Consider the following 21,561-nt stretch of genomic DNA (forward strand, 5'->3'; position numbering starts at 1 on the left):
CAAACCCTCCTTTTGCAATTTGGTACATGGCCGATTTTCATAATATTGGAGTCAAACCTTTCATGGAGTATGATCTTATTATCCAAAAGATGTTGACATTTCCAAACAGTATGTCATTCAACTTCAATAGGGTAGAGCTGGTTTATAAAAATGTAAAATGTGCAATTTATGACTGATGATAAGAAATCGAACCAAACCGGTAAAACTAGTAGTTTGTAGTGTAAGTAATAGTTTGGAGCATGGCCACATGTATGAGTATAAAAATAGATGTGTCTTTAGAAACGTAAGGCCAACAAAACCGGAATTTGGCAGGGTGTGTCTATGTGTTTTTATATGAAGGTTTTTGCTTTACATAACTCCTAATTACTGAAAATAAAATAAAAAATTGCAACACATCAGATATTAATCTCTCATCGTGAGACTTGCATGGTAGTTTAAGAGAGTGACTCACTAATATCTGTTGTAGTCCCACGCAAATTGTTAACTATGCATTACTCATAATCACTACTTAAACGTAAGAGTTAAGTTCAAGTAGCTGTTTCTTAAAAGTCCAATGCAGGCAATACTTGTGTGCTGCGTATGCTGTAAACCTAATCGCTTTTAGCCAATCTGTTTTCGAAAGGCATTTTCAAGTAAATATTAACCAGTAATTGGAATTGGGCATTTGTATGGAGGGCAAAAGTTAGAATCCATAGGTGACAGTCTCAGGATCAGATTGGCTTTGCTCGTAGGGGATAGGGAAGAGGAATACGCTGTCACATTACCCATAGGAGCACTTGCCAATTACAGGTGTCTGGCCCACCCAAATAAAAAAAGCTTGTGTTTTTAGAGTAATCATGTGATAGCCTGTGGCTGCCCTGTTAAATTTAAATTTTCAGTTAAATTATTTTGTAAATCTTTTGAACAAATAAGGCTCTGACCAGTAACATAGAGAAAGTTTTGAAATATTGTGCAGTTTTGAAGAAAATGTAAAGTTATTTACCAGGCATTTTGGCTCAGTTGTAGGTTTATGAAGGCCCAGGTTCGATTCTCACCCAATACCCAAACCCCAGCCATTGGTCAATGCTCGTCCCAAGCCTGGATAAAATAGGTGGGTTGTATAACTTCAAAAATCTATATTGATGAAAGTTGAATTATTTAGATATTGTTAGTTTCGGGGCCATGTTTGGTCCGAACAAAAAAATAAATATATCTAAATTCATACAGGTTATTGTATGTTCTGTATAGATGTACAGCTGTCTCATATTTTTCTTTTTTTTCATATTTTTCTTATATTGTATATTTTGTACTGTACAGTTATGTTATGTTATTTTAATTTTCTTTTTTTTTATTCTTTCTTAGTTAAATTTCCCTTCTGTTTTTATAAAAAAAAAATATTTATTCCCTATTCTTTAGTCTTTTATTTTAAGGCCACAAGCAGTTGTCTAAGCATTTTACTGCATATCGTACTCGGTATGACTGTGTATGTGACAAATAAAAATTTGAATTAGAATTTATAAGGAAAGATGATTGTGGATCTAGACTTTTTGGCCTCCAAACATATCTGTAAATAAAATACCAGATAGAGCTCCTACCCATGTACTGTAGACTGGGGAGGTATAAGACTTAATCATAGATCAAGAAGGAAATAAAATGAATCTTGCAGTAAACAAATTATTCATTTAAATAATCATTCAACTTTTTTCTGACGCTGATATAAAGTACGTTTAACTACAAACACCCTGACACCCAGAGTCAGGTCACCACTTTTATAATTTGTGACCTTCTTAACATGTCTTCCTATCATGGTGACCTTCCTAACATGGTTTCCGGAAGCGTCCGCTTTTTCACTGGGCATGCGCACAAACTTGAAAACATAAGCGCGAAACCGGTGAGTGTTTTAACACACACACAGTTTATGTAGACACACTTTCTCAGAGCATTACGAGGTTATGATAACCTTGATAAAGAATAACCATATATTATACATAATGAGGGCGCACATTACTGCGCATTACTTATATAGTTACCTAGCATTCAGGTTTATGTTCAGTTAGCTTTGTTTTTTATCATGCTAGCCAGATTTGCTAATCTTAGTTCTTAAAAAAAAAAAAAAAAAAAAACAGACACACATTTATAAAGATAATAAATCAACTTATGCCAGGCAGCCTTTGTTAGTTAGTTAGTTAGTTAGTTACTTAGTTATTCTGTCATTTGAATATATGGTTATTTAAAAGCAATGAAAATAGAGTTTGTAGAGTGCTAATGTTATGCAAATGTTGAAGTTTACATTATAAACGTTATAGAAGATGAAGCCAACTCGAGGCTCGAGCAGAGCATCAACACAGGGTCCTAAAGCCGCCGGTCGGAGTGGAAAAAGATTACAGCAAGTGAGACTTGCACTACTTCTTATTGTTCCCAAGCTTTATTTCCAGCTTTGTGCATAGAAGGTAACATGCATGTTTTTGAACTTATAGAAACCACTGCCTGACAGTCAGGGTGCACAAAATCAGGGAAGAAAAAAAGGTGAGTTTGCAGCATTAGGCAAAGCTGCATATGTTCATTTATTAATTAATTCATTCATCCATCTTCTATATTGCTTATTCTGTACAGGGTCGCGGGGGGCTTGGAACCTATCACGAGAGACTTTATGCCCAAGGCTGGTGTCAGGGTTTATAATATGATGCAAATGTTCCCATGCCTCTATGCCCATAACACAACCTGATTGCACTTCATGATTTCTTACACTTCCTATAGCCCTTCGTATAGTAAGGCAGAGAGAGAATTTATGGATAGATAAAAAAAAAGAAAGAAATATAGTTTTTGTGCCCTGCGTCATTTACATTTCACCCGGTTGAAATCAAATAGCTCGAGCTGTACACTTGATTTATCTGTAACACATTAGCCTTGCTTAATTGTGTACTATTTTGAATAGGCTGTTGTTTAAAAATGTCATTATACAGTAGGTCTAGCTGAAGGGCACTGGTGGCTCAGTGGAGGGCACTGGTGGCTCAGTGGTAGGTATTTCGCTTGCCATGCGCAAGGCCTGGGTTCGATTCCCAGCCAGTGCCCAAACCCCAGCCGCTGGATGCAGTGCGGGTCCTAAGCCCGGATAAAATGGGAGGGTTGCGTCAGGAAGGGGATTTGGCGTAAAACCTGTGCCAAGTTGTAGTGTGGACTGGGTATTCCGCTGTGGCGACCCCTAGCTGGGAGCAGCCGAAAGACCAACAACAACAGTAGGTCTAGCTATATGATACTGTATAAGCAGAGTGTTTACAGCATCCTGCTATACAGGTCATCCATCACTTTCTAATAATTCATTTTGCTTTTGCTCTTCTGATGGTTATCAGCTTTCAGCTGTCTCTTTCTGCACATTGTATTATTGTATGGTGTATAGTGATATGTCCCAGCACCCAAAATACTTTGAAAGCACTCCAATGCAGCCTCCATTCTTTGCGGATGATAGATAAAAAGCACACAGGAAAAATTAATATACCGGCAAATACTGGCGAAGTCACAGACATGCTGATTCGCACAAGACTAATATTCTCACAGGACCTTGGTGTTCGGCGAAATATCGTAGGTAATTTGCAGAGGAATTTTTTTCTTTTTAAATTGCAGACATGGCCGATTCGCACAGGATTAAGATCACACACAACCTCCGTAATTATTACAAATTGAATAAGGTCCCCTTGTAATACTAGTCCTGTGTAAATAAGACATTAGCCACCACTGCCCAATTCTCATTGTGCTTGTTATGAATAAAAATTCTTTCATTTTGTTTTCCACTGTAAGATAACAGTGTTATTGTTGACAACAACTTTTGTTAATGTGAGCAAAGAACATAAGTTGAATAAAGACTGCTCATGATTTAAATCAAGGTAGAAATCACACTGAACAAAATGGCTCACTGGAAAAGAATTTGGGTGTGAACAAAGGTAAAGAAACCTTGAACAAATACACACTCTGGACACATGACCAGCACGCACTATGACTAATGCCGCTTTGCTTCTTTAACAGCCTCCATTCTTTAGGGGAGTCTTTTACTAGATTTTAGAGAGTAGCTGTGGTGGATTTCTGTTCTCTTAGCCACAAAAGCATTAGTGAGCTTAGATGTTAATCTAGTGTGAGGAGGCTCCAGTTCCAGTTCATCCTAAAGGTATTCAGTGGGGTTGAGGCCAGGGCTTAGTGTTCAGATCCCTTGAGTTCTTATACATTTATCAAGTTTGGATTGCGAGTAACGTGGTCTGCGAGCATTTTGCAAGATCAGCAAAATTTGTTAAACGAGCGTTGTCTTAATATACGAGTATTGTAGTATGTATACGCTTTGTCTGGCGAGCATCACATGATCACAGTTAAGCCAGTGGTTCTTCTTTCTCGCTGTGGAATTGTGGGTAATCGTCTCCCATGCTAAGTCTCAATGTGCCCACTTCACTCGTATAGTCAACATCCGTTTTCTATAACATAACTAAATTTATTTTTTGTCCAAGTGCAGGGACTGTTCTTTAGTAACTGGAGCAGTGTGGGAGATGAATCTGTTTAGAGGAGTGATTCCGGTTGTGTGTGCGTAAGTGTGTGAAAGTCGTCCTACACAGTAGCCCCCCTGCTCCTGCTTCTGCTCACGTCTAACACCAGTCACGATTCTTTTCAAAGTTAAAGTGCAGGGTAGTTTTCTGTTTTCACCTGACTGAAAAAATGAGCTTTGGTCTTTGAGAGAATTTTTCATCTTCTGCTTTCGGCTGAAAATTTAAGTTACTTCTCACAGTGTGCTTATTATATGACTGTATATGTGCATTTCATTTTTACCTTATATTTTGTATTAATTATTTTTATAGGAATATTTTGGGGTTATGGAACGAATCATCAGAGTTGCCATTATTTCTTATGAGGAAATTCACTTTTATATACGAGTATTTTGATATACAAGCAAACTTCCGGAACGAGTTATGCTCGCAAACCAATGTTTATATGCACATTTAGTGAACATTTAGTGTATATAATGAATTTTCGATGTATTATTTCCATTCTTGTAAATACTTTAAGTATAGCAAATTCTCTCTCTAGCTCTCTGTCTTTCCCCTAAACAATTTACAAACTGACAGGAAATCTGATGTGACACATTTCTATGAAACATCCTGTTTCTCTGGAGGCATGTTGAGGTCAGCGAATGTTACATCTAAACATTTTTTAAGCCATAGTTCTCTTTAAGCAGGATGTTGATGTCCCCAACACAAACCCAGAAGTTATTTTGAGTGAGGATACATGAAATACACAAAATGCCTGGTTTAGAGTAAAGCCAAACAGCGTTACTGAACGCAGCTCAGCTGTGGACATACAGTACCTATAGCCGAATAATACTTCTGTCTGACAGCTCTTTGTTTTGTTACCTTGTTTTCTTACTCTTATTATGACTTAGCCCCTGCAGAGCAGAGAAAGGTGAAAGGCCAAGAGAAATGGAAACCATTGACCAAGTCCTCCATTATGGTCCTTGACAACATGCTGAGTTTGTCAATACTGTGAGCACCCTGGTGATATTTACAGAAATTAATTCTTAGTTTTATCATTTTGCTACTATTTGAGTCTCTCTCTTTTTTTTTTCTTTGGTCTTTGATAGATCTGTTCTCGCATTGAAAAAAAATGAAAAAACTGAGACACAGAAGCACCTTAACGCACTGAAAGACCAGTAAGACATGTACAAAACTATCCATGATTATTTACATACTCTAATATATTTTAAATATGTTCTGTCATAATTTTTTTTTTTGTTGGAATGCTTTCAATTTTTAGGTTCCTTGCCAAATGTTCTCAACTTCCGGTGCCGCTCCAGAAACAGGGAAGCACGATGCATGGTTCCCACCAGTTTCACACAGAGTCCCAGAAGGTTAAGCATGGCAAAAATAAACTCAAGGCATTAGAGGTAAAAGTGTAAAAAATATTCTGTGAAGATTCCTAATGTGATTTTGCGAACTGGAAGGTGGGGGAGCTCTATCATAAAGTCTAGGTTTATTTTTCCACTCGTCTTCTATATGCATTTATTTACAGTGTCAATCCACTGCACAATTAATCGGGGGAAAAAAAAAAATCAAGATTTCGATTCATACATACACACGGGAAACCGGGAAACACCGCCACTCGTGCCATTATGAATGAACACCGTATCGCAGCGGATTGTGATGGAAATTGTGTTGACAAAAATAAAGATAGATGTTTGGTTAGTTTTTATTTTTTTAAACCTCATTTAAGTCTCATCTTTTTTTTTTTGTCGTCAATGATATTGCATGCTGATTTCATCACTGTTCATCGATATCCATGACGTCTCGTCTTAGTCACAGAAAAAAAGGTCGTCAGCTAATATTTTTCGTCATTATTTTCGCTGACGAAATTAACACTAGTCAACACCATATCTTTAAAACATATAGTTGAACGTTTAATGGGTATTCATCTTCATAACCAAAAGATGAACTGCTTAGATTTTGTAATTGATCCAGACAGGACCAAGGTCACAGCAAGTAGAGATTCCTGAATCCTCAAAATAATAATTATTACTATTTTTATATTGCTTATTGTGATGTAGCACTTTTTTCTTTATATGCATACAACATTTGAAAGAGTTATCTATAACCACAAGATTTTAATGAGTTAGATTTTTTTAATATAGCAAAAAATTAAGCATTGCCTGAACATGCGCCTTAGGTTTCTGTTTTCACCCAACTGAAAAGATGAGCTGTGGTTGTGGAAGCATAAACCAGAACCACAAAGACTTTCGGAGAATCTTCCATCTTCTGCTTTCGACTGAAATTTTTAGTTACTTCTCACAGTGTGCTTACTATATGTCTGTATATGTGCATTTTTTTTATTTGAGAAGTTATTTTTCAGAAGCTAAATAGTTTCCTTGATTAAGTTTAAATGTTTATTTCACCTTGAATCATTTAAATACCAGTTTATCACAAATAGCCTGCCTTACCCGGCAGCCCAATGAATGTTCAGATACATAGTATAAAAATTTTAACATACAAATAATTTGTAAGAAGCATGATCTTTTAACTGCAGCAACAGGACAAGGTAAAGAAAAAAAAAATTGGAGTGTCTTCTTTCTTTTTTTTTTCTTTTTTTTTTTACAGCCCTCAGTATTTTGTGAACATATCACTGAGCTTCGCTGTCTTTAAGGTCCTGTTATTTGGGTGATACAAAGTTAGTCTGCTACTATACAAAGGACAATATCAGAAAGACCTGCACTTATGCGTTGTCTTGCTGTAATTCTTCCTTTGCTTGCTAAGTACACAATGTCTTCTACCATCTGAAGCATTGTCTCTTTCAGTATTGGTTGTTGTATTCAATTCCTTATTTTCTGTAATATGCGATAGTCGTATGACGATACATATACATGTATGTATGACGTCTGCTGCCACTGTTGGCTTAGTAAAACAGTCGTGGCCTTTTTGCTCTACATGTTGAAGACGCTGGACCTCTCAGAACCTTTTACTGGATTTATTGTTGCTTAGTCATCATGAAGACCTCTTCCTCATTTTGGTCATCAGAAAGCCTAATTCTGGTCATATAACTCAATGTTTTTTTTAGGAACAAGAACGGATTGCAAAACCCACTTACGGTTTTTAACATGATCATATGCTTTCTGGGTAGTTTATACAGTAAAACATCGAACTTTGAGTAACGCTGTTGGCGAGTGTTCAAGACGAGCAACGATTTTTAATAAATTTTGACTTGGAAAACAAACAAGTCTTGGTTTACGAGTACCGAGTATCATGTATCACGCATGCGCTTCTTGTTTTGATGTCACATGATCACAACTAAGCCAACGTTTTTTTTCTCTTGCGCTGCGGAATTGTGGGTAACCTCTAGTGTGCGTCTCTTACTGGTTTAATCAACATTACTGTGACCACGTGTGTGCGTGTGTGAAACATTTTATTGCGTGTTTAAAGCAAAAGCAAGTCTTATTAGAGAGGTTTTATATATATATATATATATATATATATATATATATATATATATATATATATATATATAAATAAACTAGGGGGTTTCCAAATTAAGCTACTACACCTCAGTCGGGAGGGCCGAAGACTATCACGTGTTTCCTCCGAACCACTTGATGTCACTCACGCATTGTTGGGGGCGGCATAACACATTCCGAGTACAGCACTATCTGCTCCTTCCGCTTGCGTGAGCTCACAGACGCCCCTGGTTGGCTGTAGAGCCGTGATTAATGTGGGAGCACCAAGTACCTCTCATCCCTCCCCTGACAAAGCTCGGCCAATTAGATCTCTCTGGACCTCCGCTGCGAGAGGTTACAGCCCACAAGCATCACCCGGGGATCAAACTTGCGATCTCCGGATGATAGGGCGAGCACTTTACCAGTGCGGCCCTCTGAGGCCCACTTCTGTTCCTCCACAATCTTCTCCTCCTCATATATTTCAAACTTTGCAGTCAAAAGACTGCAGCCTTTTCTCTGTTTATTCCAAACGCATCTGTTGCCAGTTTACCCAAGCAGTGCGAATGACATCCATCCAGTACCTTAACCACAAATTCTGAGTCACAGTTATTACATTATTGATGAAAAGAAGTGTTGTAAATAAGGACAAAAGGAGTGTGTGTAACTTTTTGTAATATTTTTAGCATTTGTTGAAATAAGATAATTCTAAACAGCTGCTGGGGCTAAAATTAAAATTAAAATGAAATGTTCTATATAAAAAAAGTAAAACTTCTTTTTATATAGATGTTAATCTAATTAATCATAGATGTCTTCGGAGAAATTACCAAGAGGTCGAACATGGTTGTCTTTGCAAAGATTCTAAAGAGAGTGCATTTCAAAGGAAGTTAAGTTCTAGAGCAGTTCTCTATAACCGGTTTTACAGGGAATAGAGCAAAAGTCTAGTATTTTATACATGTAAATGTTGTATGTATAACAATAAGTATATATATTTATGGCAATCTCTTGAATTTACAAGTACAAACGGCTTATAACACAGTCAGTTCAATCTAATTTTATTTCTATAGCACTTTTAACAATTGACCATTTTTGCGAAGCAGCTTTACACAATCAAAGTAAAAATTATGGAAATGTGTATGAAAAAAGATTAGATTGTTGTCGCTAAGGGTGACGATGGAAAGGAAAACCTCTTTGAGACGTCAATAGGAAGAAACTTTGAGAGCAACCAGACACAACAGTGAGCCCATCCTCATATGTGTTTTAACGGATAGTAGGAATTGTTGTACGGTTATACTTAATCAATCAATCAACATTTATTTATATAGCACTTTACAGGAACCTAAGTTGAACCAAAGTGCTTCACAACACTAAAAATGACAATAAAATAGCAATAAAAATAGAAATAAAAATACAGGAACAAAAAAAAAAAACATATCGTTATAAATAAATAAATGAAATTATAGTAACAGTAATAATAATAAAAATAAATAAAACAAAATTATAAAATATTAAAAGCCATTCTAAATAAGTGGGTCTTTAGTTGTGCTTTAAACAAAGGGAGGTTCGTAATTTTGTAATTTCGTAACTCCGGTGAAATGGTGTTCCAGAGTTTAGGACCAGCGACTGCAAAGGAGCGATCACCCCATTGTTTGCATCTTGACCAAGGGACCACTAGCAGGTTTTGGTTTGCAGAACGTAAGGCTCTACCTTGGTGATAAAAGCTTATTGTCTCACACAAGTAGGACGGTGCCAGACCATTAATCGCATTAAAAACAAACACCAAAAGTTTAAACTGAATCCGGAACTGTACCGGAAGCCAGTAAAGGGAATACAAGATTGGTGTGATGTGATCACAGCATTCTGCACAAGTTGCAGACGATGTAAACGAGCTTGAGTGATTCCCACATAAAGTGCGTTGCAGTAGTCTAGCCGCGAACTAATAAAAGCATGAAGAATGGCTTTCTCCAGGTCGCTCCGATTTAGAAAGGGTTTGACCTTTGCAAGGCGGCGAAGATGAAAAAATCCTGCCCTGACAACAGAGTCAATGTGACTCTGAACGTTTAAACTGCTGTCTAAAGTCACCCCCAAATTTTTGACTGCATGGCTCAAATGAGGAACTGGAGAATCGAGACCAGCAGTGATAAAACTAGAAAAATTTGGGGTCCCAAACATAATACATTCTATTTTACTCTTATTCACACAAAGACAGTTTTGTGACTGCCAGAGTTTGATGTCATACAAACAACTGTGGATTGATTTAAGTGCTAAGAATTTGGCACAATTGGCAGATAGATTTAAAAATCATCTGCATATAGATGAAAAGAAACTTTGTACTTTGAAATGATCGACCCTAATGGCAGCATGTACAAGGAAAATAAAACAGGGCCCAAAATGGAACCCTGTGGAACACCAAAGGTCAAAGGGGCAGAGGAGGAAAAGAGATCACCAATCATGACTGAGAAAGTCCTATTTGTTAAATATGAATATATCTTGACCTAAAAGATTGTAGTACAGGACCTTGAAGGCCAACTTCTTGTGCCAGACATGTCAGGAGAGTTGAGTGGTCAACAGTATCAAAGGCTGCAGTGAGGTCCAACATCACGAGCAGCACAGGTTTTTTGGAATTAAGGGATAGGAGGATATCATTCGGTCCCTTCAGGAGAGCAGATTTAGTGCTGTGACGAGTTCTAAAACCGGATTGGAAATTTCTCAAGAACCTGATTTTTTTCTAGAAAGGACTGCAACTGGATACAGACAACTTTTTCTAAGACCTTAGATAGAAAGGATAAATGAGATACTGGTTTTAAAATTAGAGAATACTGTAGGATCAAGATTGGATTTCTTAAGAAGAGGCCTGACCACAGCGTGCTTGATGACATCTGGGACAAACCCTAAACTGAGGCAACTGTTTATAAGAGAGAGGAGACATGGACCCACTGTGTTAAAAACCTGCTTTAGCACCCTAGATAGAATAATGTCCAGAGGACTTTTAGTTGGGGATAACTGCTGGACCACTTCAGAGAGAAGAGATAGGGACACTGGCTCAAATTTGTTAAACACAGATGAGGGCGTAGAAGAAGAAGAACATATATCAAGACCATTTGAAGTCACATTAATATTCTGCCCAACAGAGGCTATCTTATCAATAAAATGATTTAGAAATTTATCACAGAATGACCTTGATACCTGTTTCGGAACATTACCCAATGGATTTGTAACTGACTGAATTGTATTGAATAACACCCTAGGACGATTACAGTTGGTGGAGATTACGTTTGACAAGTACATACATTTAGCTTCTTTAACTGCATTTTGATAATCAGAAAGACTGTCACGCAGTATACCCAATGATACTTGTAATCTGTCCTTCTTCCTTCTGCGCTCGGCTTGTCTGCAGTGCTGCCTAAAGGCACGCATAGTATCATTAAGCCAAGGGTCAGGTTTGGTTTTCATTGGTTTGTCCTTGTAAGGTGCAATGGAGTCCAAAATCCCTAAACAGGTGGAGTAGAGGTTGGAGATAAAATCCTCTGGGCACGGGGGGAAGCTAACTCATTCTGGATGTAAAAACTAGTGTTCATGAATGCATCAGCAATTTCTCCAGCTGTGTGTTACAGGAGGCTAGAAGTTCTGTATAACAGTAGAGGTGTTTCCAGTCCAGTTGGAAACTCCAATCCTAAACTATTGAGCGGCTGCAGTCACGAGTCCTTAGAGAACAGCTGTCTCTATAAGCCGAGGCCAGGATAATCCTTTTTTTTTTTTTAGAAATTGAGCCAGGTGGCCCACAATTCTGGAAGACTGGATTGTGTTTTTGTTTTTTGCTGTGAGCCAAGAAGAATCATCTAAGACTGCAGTGCACACTGACTCACTGATTCGTTGGCTTAGCTCGCTTTAAACAATTCCACCCTGATATTCACTATGTGAAATTGTTCGCTACTGACACTAATTGCACAATCTCTAATTGGTGTTTTGCTTGTGGTATTGCTGTGCAGTGCTCTGCTGAATGTGTGTTTTTGGTTACAGGAAAGCAGCCAGGCGGTGGTTAGCCAACTGGAGCAGCTGCAGGGAAAGATGGACAGTTTGGAGAACGAGTGTAGGGTCATGAGGGACCGTTTGGAGGAAGAAGAATTGAATGCGCAGAAGGTATGTACTAAAGGCTGAGGTACTGTACAACCAAAGCATTTTATTAAGGTGACAACATTACTTTTTAGTTTGTTTGCTACTCCTGTGTAAAGCTTAATATTGACAAAAATTTAAAACTTGTCCATCATGACTTGAGATAAGCATTGTCAGTGAGATAAGATTAGATTAGAGCTGCACGATTCAATAAAAAACAATGCATTGTTATTATTTTGGCACATATTGTGATTTTAATTTAAACTGTGATTCAAACATATTTATCCAGGCTAACAAGAAGTAATTGGACAAATGATCTCATTAAGAGCATGTTTGCCAATACTTATCACCTCAAAATGATAAGTAATGCTTAATTTACTGACAGATGCTGCTTAACTTTCTGACTTTAAGTATATTACCTGTAGTAAATACAATTAAATAATTAAATAATTGCACTGGTCCATATGGCCATTTTTATGGGATTGATTTTGTCGCACTAATAAGGTTGCTTAATTACCTGTAATTTAGCCACGTAACAGGGATTCTTTCTTTGGGCGGGGGGGAATGTTTATGTTTTCAAAAAAGCCTTCAGCTTCTAATAATCTTCTAAAAAAATATTATGAGTAATAATAAAACTTGCTGATTAGGACATCGCCTTAAACACCTTGCAACAACAGGCATAGTTTAGGCAACAACTGTTTTCTCGCAGGTGAGTCAGCTGGACCTTTAGAAACTTCTGCTCTGTTCAGGTTTGCTCACAAGAAAAGATATTAAGTAAATGATACATGAATTGATTAAAAATACCATAGCATTGAAAGTCTAAAAGCTGCTCATAAAAAAAAATCCACAGTCTTGTTTACTAAGGTTGAACAATTTCTATACAAAATCAATATAAGTATTAATTTTCCTTAGACCAGAATTCTCCTTAAATCTCTGATTCAATGCAGTCAACACAAAGCATTATGTTTAAAACCTTCTGCCAAATATTGTTTTAAGAGTTTTAGAAATTCACACCGGATCTTGCTTTTACTAAACAAGCTTTCCATGTTCGTTTTCCAAATGATGTTGATTGCACTTGTCTGGGGTGGTTTATGGTACACGAAAACCAATCACATAAGGAATCACATCTCACATTTTTTAAGAGGTGTAGATCAGAAAGTCTTTTGTCTTAATTTTCAGGGAATCTATAAAGGTTCTCTGTAACAACCTACAACAGTTTATTCTTGTCATAGAGGGTTTCCTTTAGAACGTCTTCAACTATCAAGCAAAATTGTGTTATGTTTGATTTTATGTTTCATATCAGAGGGAAGTAATCTATTTTAAAATCTTACAGCACATATTAATGATTTGACTTAATATTTTAATACTTTATAAGTTAAAGTACAGTATAGCTGACTAAATTTTGTATTCATGTTGCAGTCCTGTTGGTGACACGTACTATAGAATGAATTAAATAACACATTTAGCTCGGTTGGTGGTGCCATGACATGCCTTAATTACAAACCTCAGCTAAAGGAGATACCTGTAATCCCCTGTAATGGCTATGAAACATTCCAGACATGATAAAACCTATAATTTGACAGTTTTCTAACTGGCGTTTTTGTCTCTAATAGTGAGAAATGAGAAATTTAAAGATTTGTATGTATCCTGAAAATTAAAAAGCTTGCTTTGCCACAACTCAAATCAGCTCCAGTTCACTTCTCCCTAAGGGTTTAGCTTTCAGTAGCAAGGTCTCTATTGGTCTCTAACAATTATAGCAATAAACACCCTTATTACATGATAGAGGTTACAATCGTGGATTGTTTCATTGTTTATTAGTCTAACATGCATCAATACAAATGTCTTTCTATACTTTATTCAGCTGACTGAACAAGAAGTTCTGCACCTTCCTGCTTTACCACTTTATCCTCAAGATGAACCGACATTACAGGTACAGAGTAATAATTCACAGTTATTAACAACTACTATGCACGAGCTTCGTGTGCTTTTGGTTCTAAATAATAAACTCCTTCATAATAAACAATGCCTATAGTGTTGTATTGTTCTAGAAATATTATCTGAGTGACTGAAAATGACCAAGCATATTGAGCAACCATTTTTCTTTTTTTGCATGGTTGGCATAGATAGCTGTCAGTCTGGTGCTTCAACACTTCTCCTTTAGCGAATGCAAAAACCACATTTAAGCAGTTTTGCTGATTGATCATAAAAGAAAATGCTTTCTGTTTTCAAGTGAGACTGTAGTTTAAAAGTATTATATCCAAACAATGCTTTGGCATTTTTGGACTGGCATCCTTTTTTTCAAGTGCACTTGGGCCAGGCTCCAGATCCAACACCTTTTTGACCAAAATAAGAAGGTACTAAAAGTAAGGAAACATCAAAGTTTCATCAGCACTTTTCCCCCTTTTGCTGTGCAGCAGATCCGCTAGCTCGCTAACTCAGTGCACCCAGACCCGAGGTGTGAATCGAGTTAAACCTTTTAGTTAAATTCTGTGGTTGTGGGTTTGCAGCGCAGAAGCAAGTCATGGTCTTTTGAACCCACACAGATGTCTGTTGCTAAATTGTATATCTGTAATCTGTTTTATCTGTTGGTGTGACCTGTTAATTTCATCTTATAACTAAACAATCCCATATAAAATATATCTGCACAAGATTGTTGCAGTAATCCATGCAACTTTAGTAACAGCTTTGTAATGTAAAAAAAATCTATTATATATATATATATATATATATATATATATATATATATATATATATATATATATATATATATATATATAACATAAATTTTAGCAGAATTAAACTAAGCAAGGTTTCTGTTTTCCCTTAAGTTCTTTACATTTGGTTTCCTGTAGGACTGGATGATGATAATATCCTGCTGCATAACATTGGAATAATTTATTCGCATGAGTTAATTTAAGAAATAGTCTTGAAGCCCTTGATGTTGGCGAGCAAGGAAATAATAAAAAACATGTCACGGTGGCTTATTGGTTAACACTGTCGCATTGCACCCTCAGAATCCAGGTTCGATTTCGATTTTTAAAGCTAAGTTCCAAATTGAGAGTGTGTGTGCGCGTGTGTGTGCGCGTGTGTGTGCGCGTGTGTGTGCGCGTGTGTGTGCGCGTGTGTGTGCCTTGCGATGGATTGGCATTCCACACTGGCTCATGCCCCAAGTCTTCTGAGATAGGCTCCAGGCCCTCACGACTCTGTTTATCTTCCATGAGCGGTAGATAAGATAGATGAATAAATGACTGAATGTTTTATACATCGCTAAACAATAAACACGACGTAGCGTTTAAGTGGAAGTCTGCCGAGAGTAAACCAATTTTGCTAATCGCTGTTTCCTTTTTCCTATGTTGCATAGCATTAACCAAAGTATTGATGTAACTCTTTCAAAATAATTGACTTCTGCATTATAGCCTGTTCAGTATATTCTTGTGATGATAAATCAATAGATCAATTAGATTTTTTTTAAATCACAGTGTAAGTTCTTTCACACAAGCACTGCTAGGACTGAACTGTGTTGCTCATCAGCTTGTTAGAAAGTATTGTCATTTTGCAACTAACACCTGAGTTGTTTCATTAGGAGAAGATCATGAAAGTAGTGCCTGATCCTAAAGCTGTCATGAAGGCTCTTCAAAAAAGACAACTAACCGGGAATGTTAAAGCCTTTTTGGAGTTGGCTCATAAGCAGATGGATGACCTCTGACTCACCCTGGCACGCCAAACAACTGGATCATGGTTTTTGTTAAATTTCTTTGTTCTTGTAATTAATAAAACTTTTGTAACTTGAAAGGGTAAATATTTCCTGACAGACATTGTTGGCTCTGTCTCCATCTGGGTTTATTAAAATAAGATGATTACCATACTGTTTTAATTAATAATACTGATTTTTAATCAAAATCAAATAGTATTAACTTCAAAGTCACTGTTACAACACATGCAAGTAAAAAAAAAAAAAAGGAAAACAACAATTATACATCATTTATATGAAACTGTATTTCCAGAATTTTCACACTTACAAAGTCCAGTGTAACTGATCATACAATTGATCAGCTTTTGTATAAATACAGGTTTTCCTGATTGAAATGTAAATTAAATGAATTATTGTCAATAATTATACATTTGCAAGACCTTTATTTGTTGGACTAGTATGAGTTTGCTAAACTTGTTTTGCTCAGTTTGAGTAATCATGCCATTGTTTCAGTATTTTATTGCAATTTGACGAAACAAGTTTTTACTAGTGGAGCTGTATATCATTTGAAATAGTCTGTCACATAAATAGCCCTTGCCACATCTCTCTAAATATTAGGCTGCAGCTGAACTTTAGTCCTTCAGTCTTTTTTTAGGTATCTCACCTCCTCATCTGTAGACTTTGATAATCTGTTATGTTAGCACCTCTGTTCTCGATTCATGCTACAGTACCTTTCCTGATGTTTCAGATTTCTGTGCTAGTTATACATGGGGTTCCTATTGATAAGACACTAGGTGTCACTTAAACATGTTGAGCAAGAAAGAAAGTAAATACTAATTTTTTTTTCTTTCATGAGCTAAAAACACATGGATAAATTTATACATTCTCTGCAATCGATATTGCAGTAGTACATCTTGAGTTGACTTTTCCCATTAAGTCATAAATTGCAATGAATAGCTCTTAATAATTAACAATTAGCTCTGAAAAATTACTTTCAAGCTTGAACAAGGTCTAGGAATTAATAGTTCACCATTTACGCATCTTTCTTGTTGTATTTAAGGTGCAGAAGCTTTGTCCCTTACATCTTTAGATAAACTTCCTGTCAGGGCCTTCTTTCACTTCCCTTAGTTCTGTCCACATCTTTCTCAAGAGTGCCACCGAATTTTGTAATATTAATTGTTGAGCAATAATCCACAGACAGATTATACTTTAAATCTGTGAGTCTTTTCTCCGTAAGGACTTCCTGCGCAGGGACTCGGACACATCCTCGTTAAAGACTCGCACAATTGTGGAGAGCAGCGAGGCACGGACGGTGCGACTCAGTCCTCGGGCAGCGAATACGTATAAAATTGGGTTGAGCGCGCTCTTCAGGTACACCAGGAACAGTGCCACATATATGCCCCGTTCTGCTCCTATATAAAGGCCGCTCCAGTCAGTCCGTTCACTGGCAAGTGCTTTAAGGAAGCGGCAGGTAAAGTACGGCACCCAGCATGTGAGGAACAGGAGCATGGTGAAGAAGAGGATTCGGTAGAGGCGGGTCATCCTCTGTGATGTGTAAACAGATCCAGTAGGGGAAGTAGGTGAGGAGACAGGGGTGCTGGACACATTCTCAGCCCTCTTTGCAGTAACTATTACAGCCACATTGCAGGATAAGAAAATTAACAGTGGAAGCAGGAAACCCGCCACAGACTCCACCGTGAGCAGCATGGTCCGTCCAGTTTGATTAACATTTTCCAGGCACTGGGTACGGTTGTCGTAATCTTTGAGTCCAGCAGCTGTGATGTAGGGCACCGAGAGGGCAGAAGCCAGTGCCCACAGCAGGAGGCAGACGAGTGGCACCACCCAGCGTGGGCGTCTCATTCGAGCCCAGACAGGCCGTAATATGCACAAGCATCGCTCCAGTGCAATGGCGCTCAGCAAAAAGGCCCCTGCATATAATCCTAGGCAGCGCAGGAACATGATCAGCTGGCACACTGGCTTTCCAAAGGGCCAGGTGAAATTGTGTACTAGGTAGCCTATCATGACAGGAGTGCGCAAAATTAACATCAGGTCGGCCAGTGCCAGGTTCACAACGTATATCCGGAAGCTTCCAGCACCCTTTGTTTCACCTCCTATGGAGCCACTCCTTCGCCTCCCTCGGAATCCCAACACCCAAACTACCAGGCCGTTCAGACTTACACCCACCACAAAGATCAACACTGTCGCTACAATCTGCACCACTTGTATTGCCTCCATTGGATTTCTGTGGAAAGATGATAATAAAATGAAATGATTTTTTTCGGCTATTACAGAAACTCATGAAACACTGTTTAAGTCAAATTTTGTTTCCATTATTGAGACGGAATATATTTGATGTGTAGAGGTGCAAAGAAAAAAAATCAGCTATTTCCATTCCTTATACCCCAGTATGACTAAACCCGTGCTCATGATTGGAGCATTGCCGGATGGCAGTGTAACAATCTCTCTTTGTTAACAGATAATAAAGGCTTACAATGCTTTAAAACAAAGCAGGATTAAAACACTCAAGAAAAATTGTTCATACCAAGAGGAAGCTCGTGCACAGCATGTTGTGCACAACATATCCTCTGTTAATGATCATCATAGGCAAATCTGATATTTGACATTTTAGTCTGATATGCCATGCTTATCATTGTAGTGATGTGGTGTAATTCATGCCTTGCATGTTTGTGCTTATTTCATGCAACTGTATAGAGCTTGTTCTAAGGAAGTGCAGTTGCACAACTGGGTTCCTCACCATGTTCCTCAATGTGTGTGAGTATTATTATAGGTCCAGTTCCTGTTAATTGATAAATTATTTGGTGCTTAAATTTAAAAAGATAACAGACATGCAGTTTAAAGCAGCTTTGTTTTGGTCGAAGGCAAGTATTGTGGACTCGGGGATTATGCAATTCAATGTATTTAATTATTTTAAAAGGTGTTGGTAAATGGACGGTAGAAAATGCTGCTTGTTTTTTTTAATTGCATATGGATATATACAGTATGTAGATTTATATGTTTTATTTTAATCATTAAAATCTGATATTAAATGCATAATTGTTATTCAACAGTTATGCATTTATTATCTCACATTTAATCTGTAATAAAAATAAGGCATTTAAATTCTGGCAATGTTTTTTTTTACTTTTTTTTTTTTTTAATAGAGATGTTTCCGAACGTGACAAAAAAAGTTGTTTTGGGATGAACAGAAGTGGGTATTGTTGTAAAACCCATCCTGTCTATACTATAAACAGCAGCTTTCCAGGGCAAGGTTCTCAAATTTACCTGCTCCTTTTTTTTAATGATTTTTTTTTTATTTAATGGTTATTGTAAAAGAGCTTGATGTTTTATCACCTACACACAAAAACACGCCTTAAGTTATTTGTAGCTAAAGTGTCTTTTGCGTGTGTGTGCGTGTGCGTGCGTGTGTGTGTGCGCGTGCTCCTGTGGGTGATTGAAAGGAATGCTAACCCTTTCTACCTCAGGCTAGAACAAGTTCCAGTGTAAAGGACATGCTACTACACCCATCCAAAGCACATGCACACTACAAGAACACACCTTAAACACAGATTAAATAGACTCACACTTTCTTCACGCTCACCTTAAGAACATTTAGTCTTTTTCTAAACAAAATGTAAAGTCCAAAGTTAAATGCTTACCTGATATTGCAGATGTTTACCTGTTAACAGTGATGTTACATGAGCCTGAGGCAGGAGAGAGAATACTCCACGGCGTATATCCCTGACGCTGGGGTGGGAGGAAGGCAAGAGCTGGTGTATGAAATAAGTAGAGGGAGTGTTTGCAGCGGTAATATCATCGAAATAAGTAGAGGCGGGTTAGAGAAATTCTCCACGCTCACGTATGCGTGTTCCTTCCTCTTGAAATATTGCGACAATCTGATTGCAACACAGATCCTGATAGCCATAGGTGGCCCTGCATGAATGTCTGAGGGTTTCTCTGCTCAAACCGATACTCCATGTGTTCCTTTGTGGTTTCATTTATTGCATAGTGTCTATTCTAGTGCTAGTTTGATGAAATACTGCTTGCTTTTAAAACACAACAGAAGTGAGACTTACTGGGTGGATAAATATAAATATCAACCTTTCCATCAATAGCTGGACCATCTGTGGTATAATACATTATTTCTCGAAAATCACTCTACTGTCTTTCCAGTTACAAGCTGTCATATAGATGAGATGTATATTGTATCTTTAATACAGTGCTATCAAATTATTATTTTATCAATATCGTTTGAGTAAACAATACACACCATGATTTAAATTTTTAATTTTAAAAAGAAAAGATTATGTTAAAATAATACACTTTTAAACTGCTTCAACATCCTCAATAAGAAAAAGGCAGTGAAAAAAAATGTATACATTTTATTTTTTCTTTCTATTACATTACTTGATTTTGATTTATATATTAATAGATCGATTCATTAATTCATAATATAATAGTTTTCTACTTTAATAACTTTAATATAATCATTTGGAAGAGGGATACAGTATACTGTATTCCTCTTCCAAATGGTTGACATGTTGCTTCATGGTAAAAGTATCAATGTGTTTAAAAATAGAAAAATGCTAACTCTGTGTGTAATTGTTTTGTGCATTAAATTCACTCATAATTTGTTGTGGTTATGCTTAGAAGCAATTAAACGCCATGCTATTTAAAGCCAGTGAAATCTAGTGTTTTTCAGTGTGTTAACCCACACATTACACATTAACCCAAGTGGTTCATTTCAACACATTATAATATAGTGACTCACTATAAGGTGACTCAATAAAACGTGTTCTTGCAAAAAAAGTTAAACAAAAAAGAACTTAAAGATGTATTATATGTGATTTTTTATTTTTTTTTAAAGGTAAATTTCCTGCAAACATAGTCTGCAAAAAATATTTTTGTGGAAAAAAGCAAACAAAAATATATATCTTATTAGCTGTATAAATCAGGTGATATTCATGAAAATACATAGATGATTATGCTTTATTTCTTATGTCTGAAGCAGTTTAGAAGTTTGCTAGAAACTGGACCTGTGAGCAAACTGTCTCACATTATAGTAAGAAAGATGTTAAAGCAGGTTTAATTTTTTAAAAATTAATTAAGATCTATTTCCTTCTATTGAACTTTATTGTTATTGTACTTTTACAGCATAATGGAAAGCTCAGTACACTGTCTCGTTCCAACATTTAAAGTAATGCAGTGCAGGACAATACAGATTACAATACTGAGACAGTAAAGCCAGTACACTGGGATACGTATGGAGTATGAAGGTAAATAGTTAATATAATCCGTTATATACTGGTGCTCAAAGATCACAGTTTTAAAATGACACAGTTTCATTCGTCCATTTTTGCTGTTTTACTTTACTAGCAAAAGAACAAATTTTCTCTGTACTTTCTACTTCACTACATTTGTGCATGGCATTGCATTAATTAACCACAGTGGTGTGTAGTATTTGAAGAGGGATCTGACTATTACATGTAAATGCATGATTTGCCTTCGTTCCATAAAACGCTTAATCATAGAGCAAGAGATTAAAATCAAAAGCTGTGGTGGTTTTGACAAAAACGGCACATCCGCAGTTTGGAGAGAGAGAGAGAGAAAGAGAGAGAGAGAGAGAGAGAGAGAGACTTTCTTTTACTATGACTTGAAAGCTACTGTAAGATAATACAATCCAGCTGAGTATCCTGCTAATATTATAAAGGAGTTTTACAGTAAATAGTTTGCATGGACCTCTGATCTTTTGGACATACTGTAATAGAAATAAATGAAGGACAGGCATTGTTAAAAACATATTTTTTAAACATAGGGGGAAAATTGCACTATT

The 21,561-nt window shown here is 36.8% G+C and overlaps 2 protein-coding genes across 2 annotated transcripts; one reads left to right on the forward strand and one right to left on the reverse strand.

Annotated features, from left to right (window-relative positions):
- Nucleotides 1-1,848: 1,848 nt before the first annotated feature.
- On the forward strand, nt 1,849-15,842 carry cenpq (centromere protein Q). Its single transcript, XM_053477748.1, has 9 exons — nt 1,849-1,870; nt 2,286-2,369; nt 2,457-2,505; nt 5,396-5,495; nt 5,594-5,662; nt 5,767-5,896; nt 11,948-12,067; nt 13,902-13,970; nt 15,624-15,842. Exons 2-9 carry the CDS (start codon nt 2,289-2,291, stop codon nt 15,744-15,746), a joined length of 741 nt encoding a protein of 246 aa, XP_053333723.1. The 5' UTR covers nt 1,849-1,870; nt 2,286-2,288; the 3' UTR covers nt 15,747-15,842.
- A 303-nt stretch (nt 15,843-16,145) lies between these two features.
- LOC128507091 (C3a anaphylatoxin chemotactic receptor) lies at nt 16,146-19,560 on the reverse strand. Its single transcript, XM_053477747.1, has 2 exons — nt 19,388-19,560; nt 16,146-17,973 (listed from the first exon to the last, which is right to left on the reverse strand). Exon 2 carries the CDS (start codon nt 17,964-17,966, stop codon nt 16,941-16,943), a length of 1,026 nt encoding a protein of 341 aa, XP_053333722.1. The 5' UTR covers nt 17,967-17,973; nt 19,388-19,560; the 3' UTR covers nt 16,146-16,940.
- Between the last annotated feature and the right edge of the window lie 2,001 nt (nt 19,561-21,561).

This window comes from Clarias gariepinus, chromosome 18, assembly GCF_024256425.1.
Source record: "Clarias gariepinus isolate MV-2021 ecotype Netherlands chromosome 18, CGAR_prim_01v2, whole genome shotgun sequence".
Classification (NCBI taxonomy): Eukaryota; Metazoa; Chordata; class Actinopteri; order Siluriformes; family Clariidae; genus Clarias; species Clarias gariepinus.

Excerpts from the sequence above, each read along its gene's own strand:
- cenpq (XM_053477748.1), top strand. The coding sequence starts at position 2,289 with ATGAAGCCAACTCGAGGCTCGAGCAGAGCATCAACACAGGGTCCTAAA. Across the intron at positions 2,370-2,456 it reads GTGGAAAAAGATTACAGCAA|AAACCACTGCCTGACAGTCA; the intron begins GTGAGACTTGCA and ends TTGAACTTATAG. Across the intron at positions 13,971-15,623 it reads AAGATGAACCGACATTACAG|GAGAAGATCATGAAAGTAGT; the intron begins GTACAGAGTAAT and ends TTGTTTCATTAG.
- LOC128507091 (XM_053477747.1), bottom strand. The coding sequence starts at position 17,966 with ATGGAGGCAATACAAGTGGTGCAGATTGTAGCGACAGTGTTGATCTTT.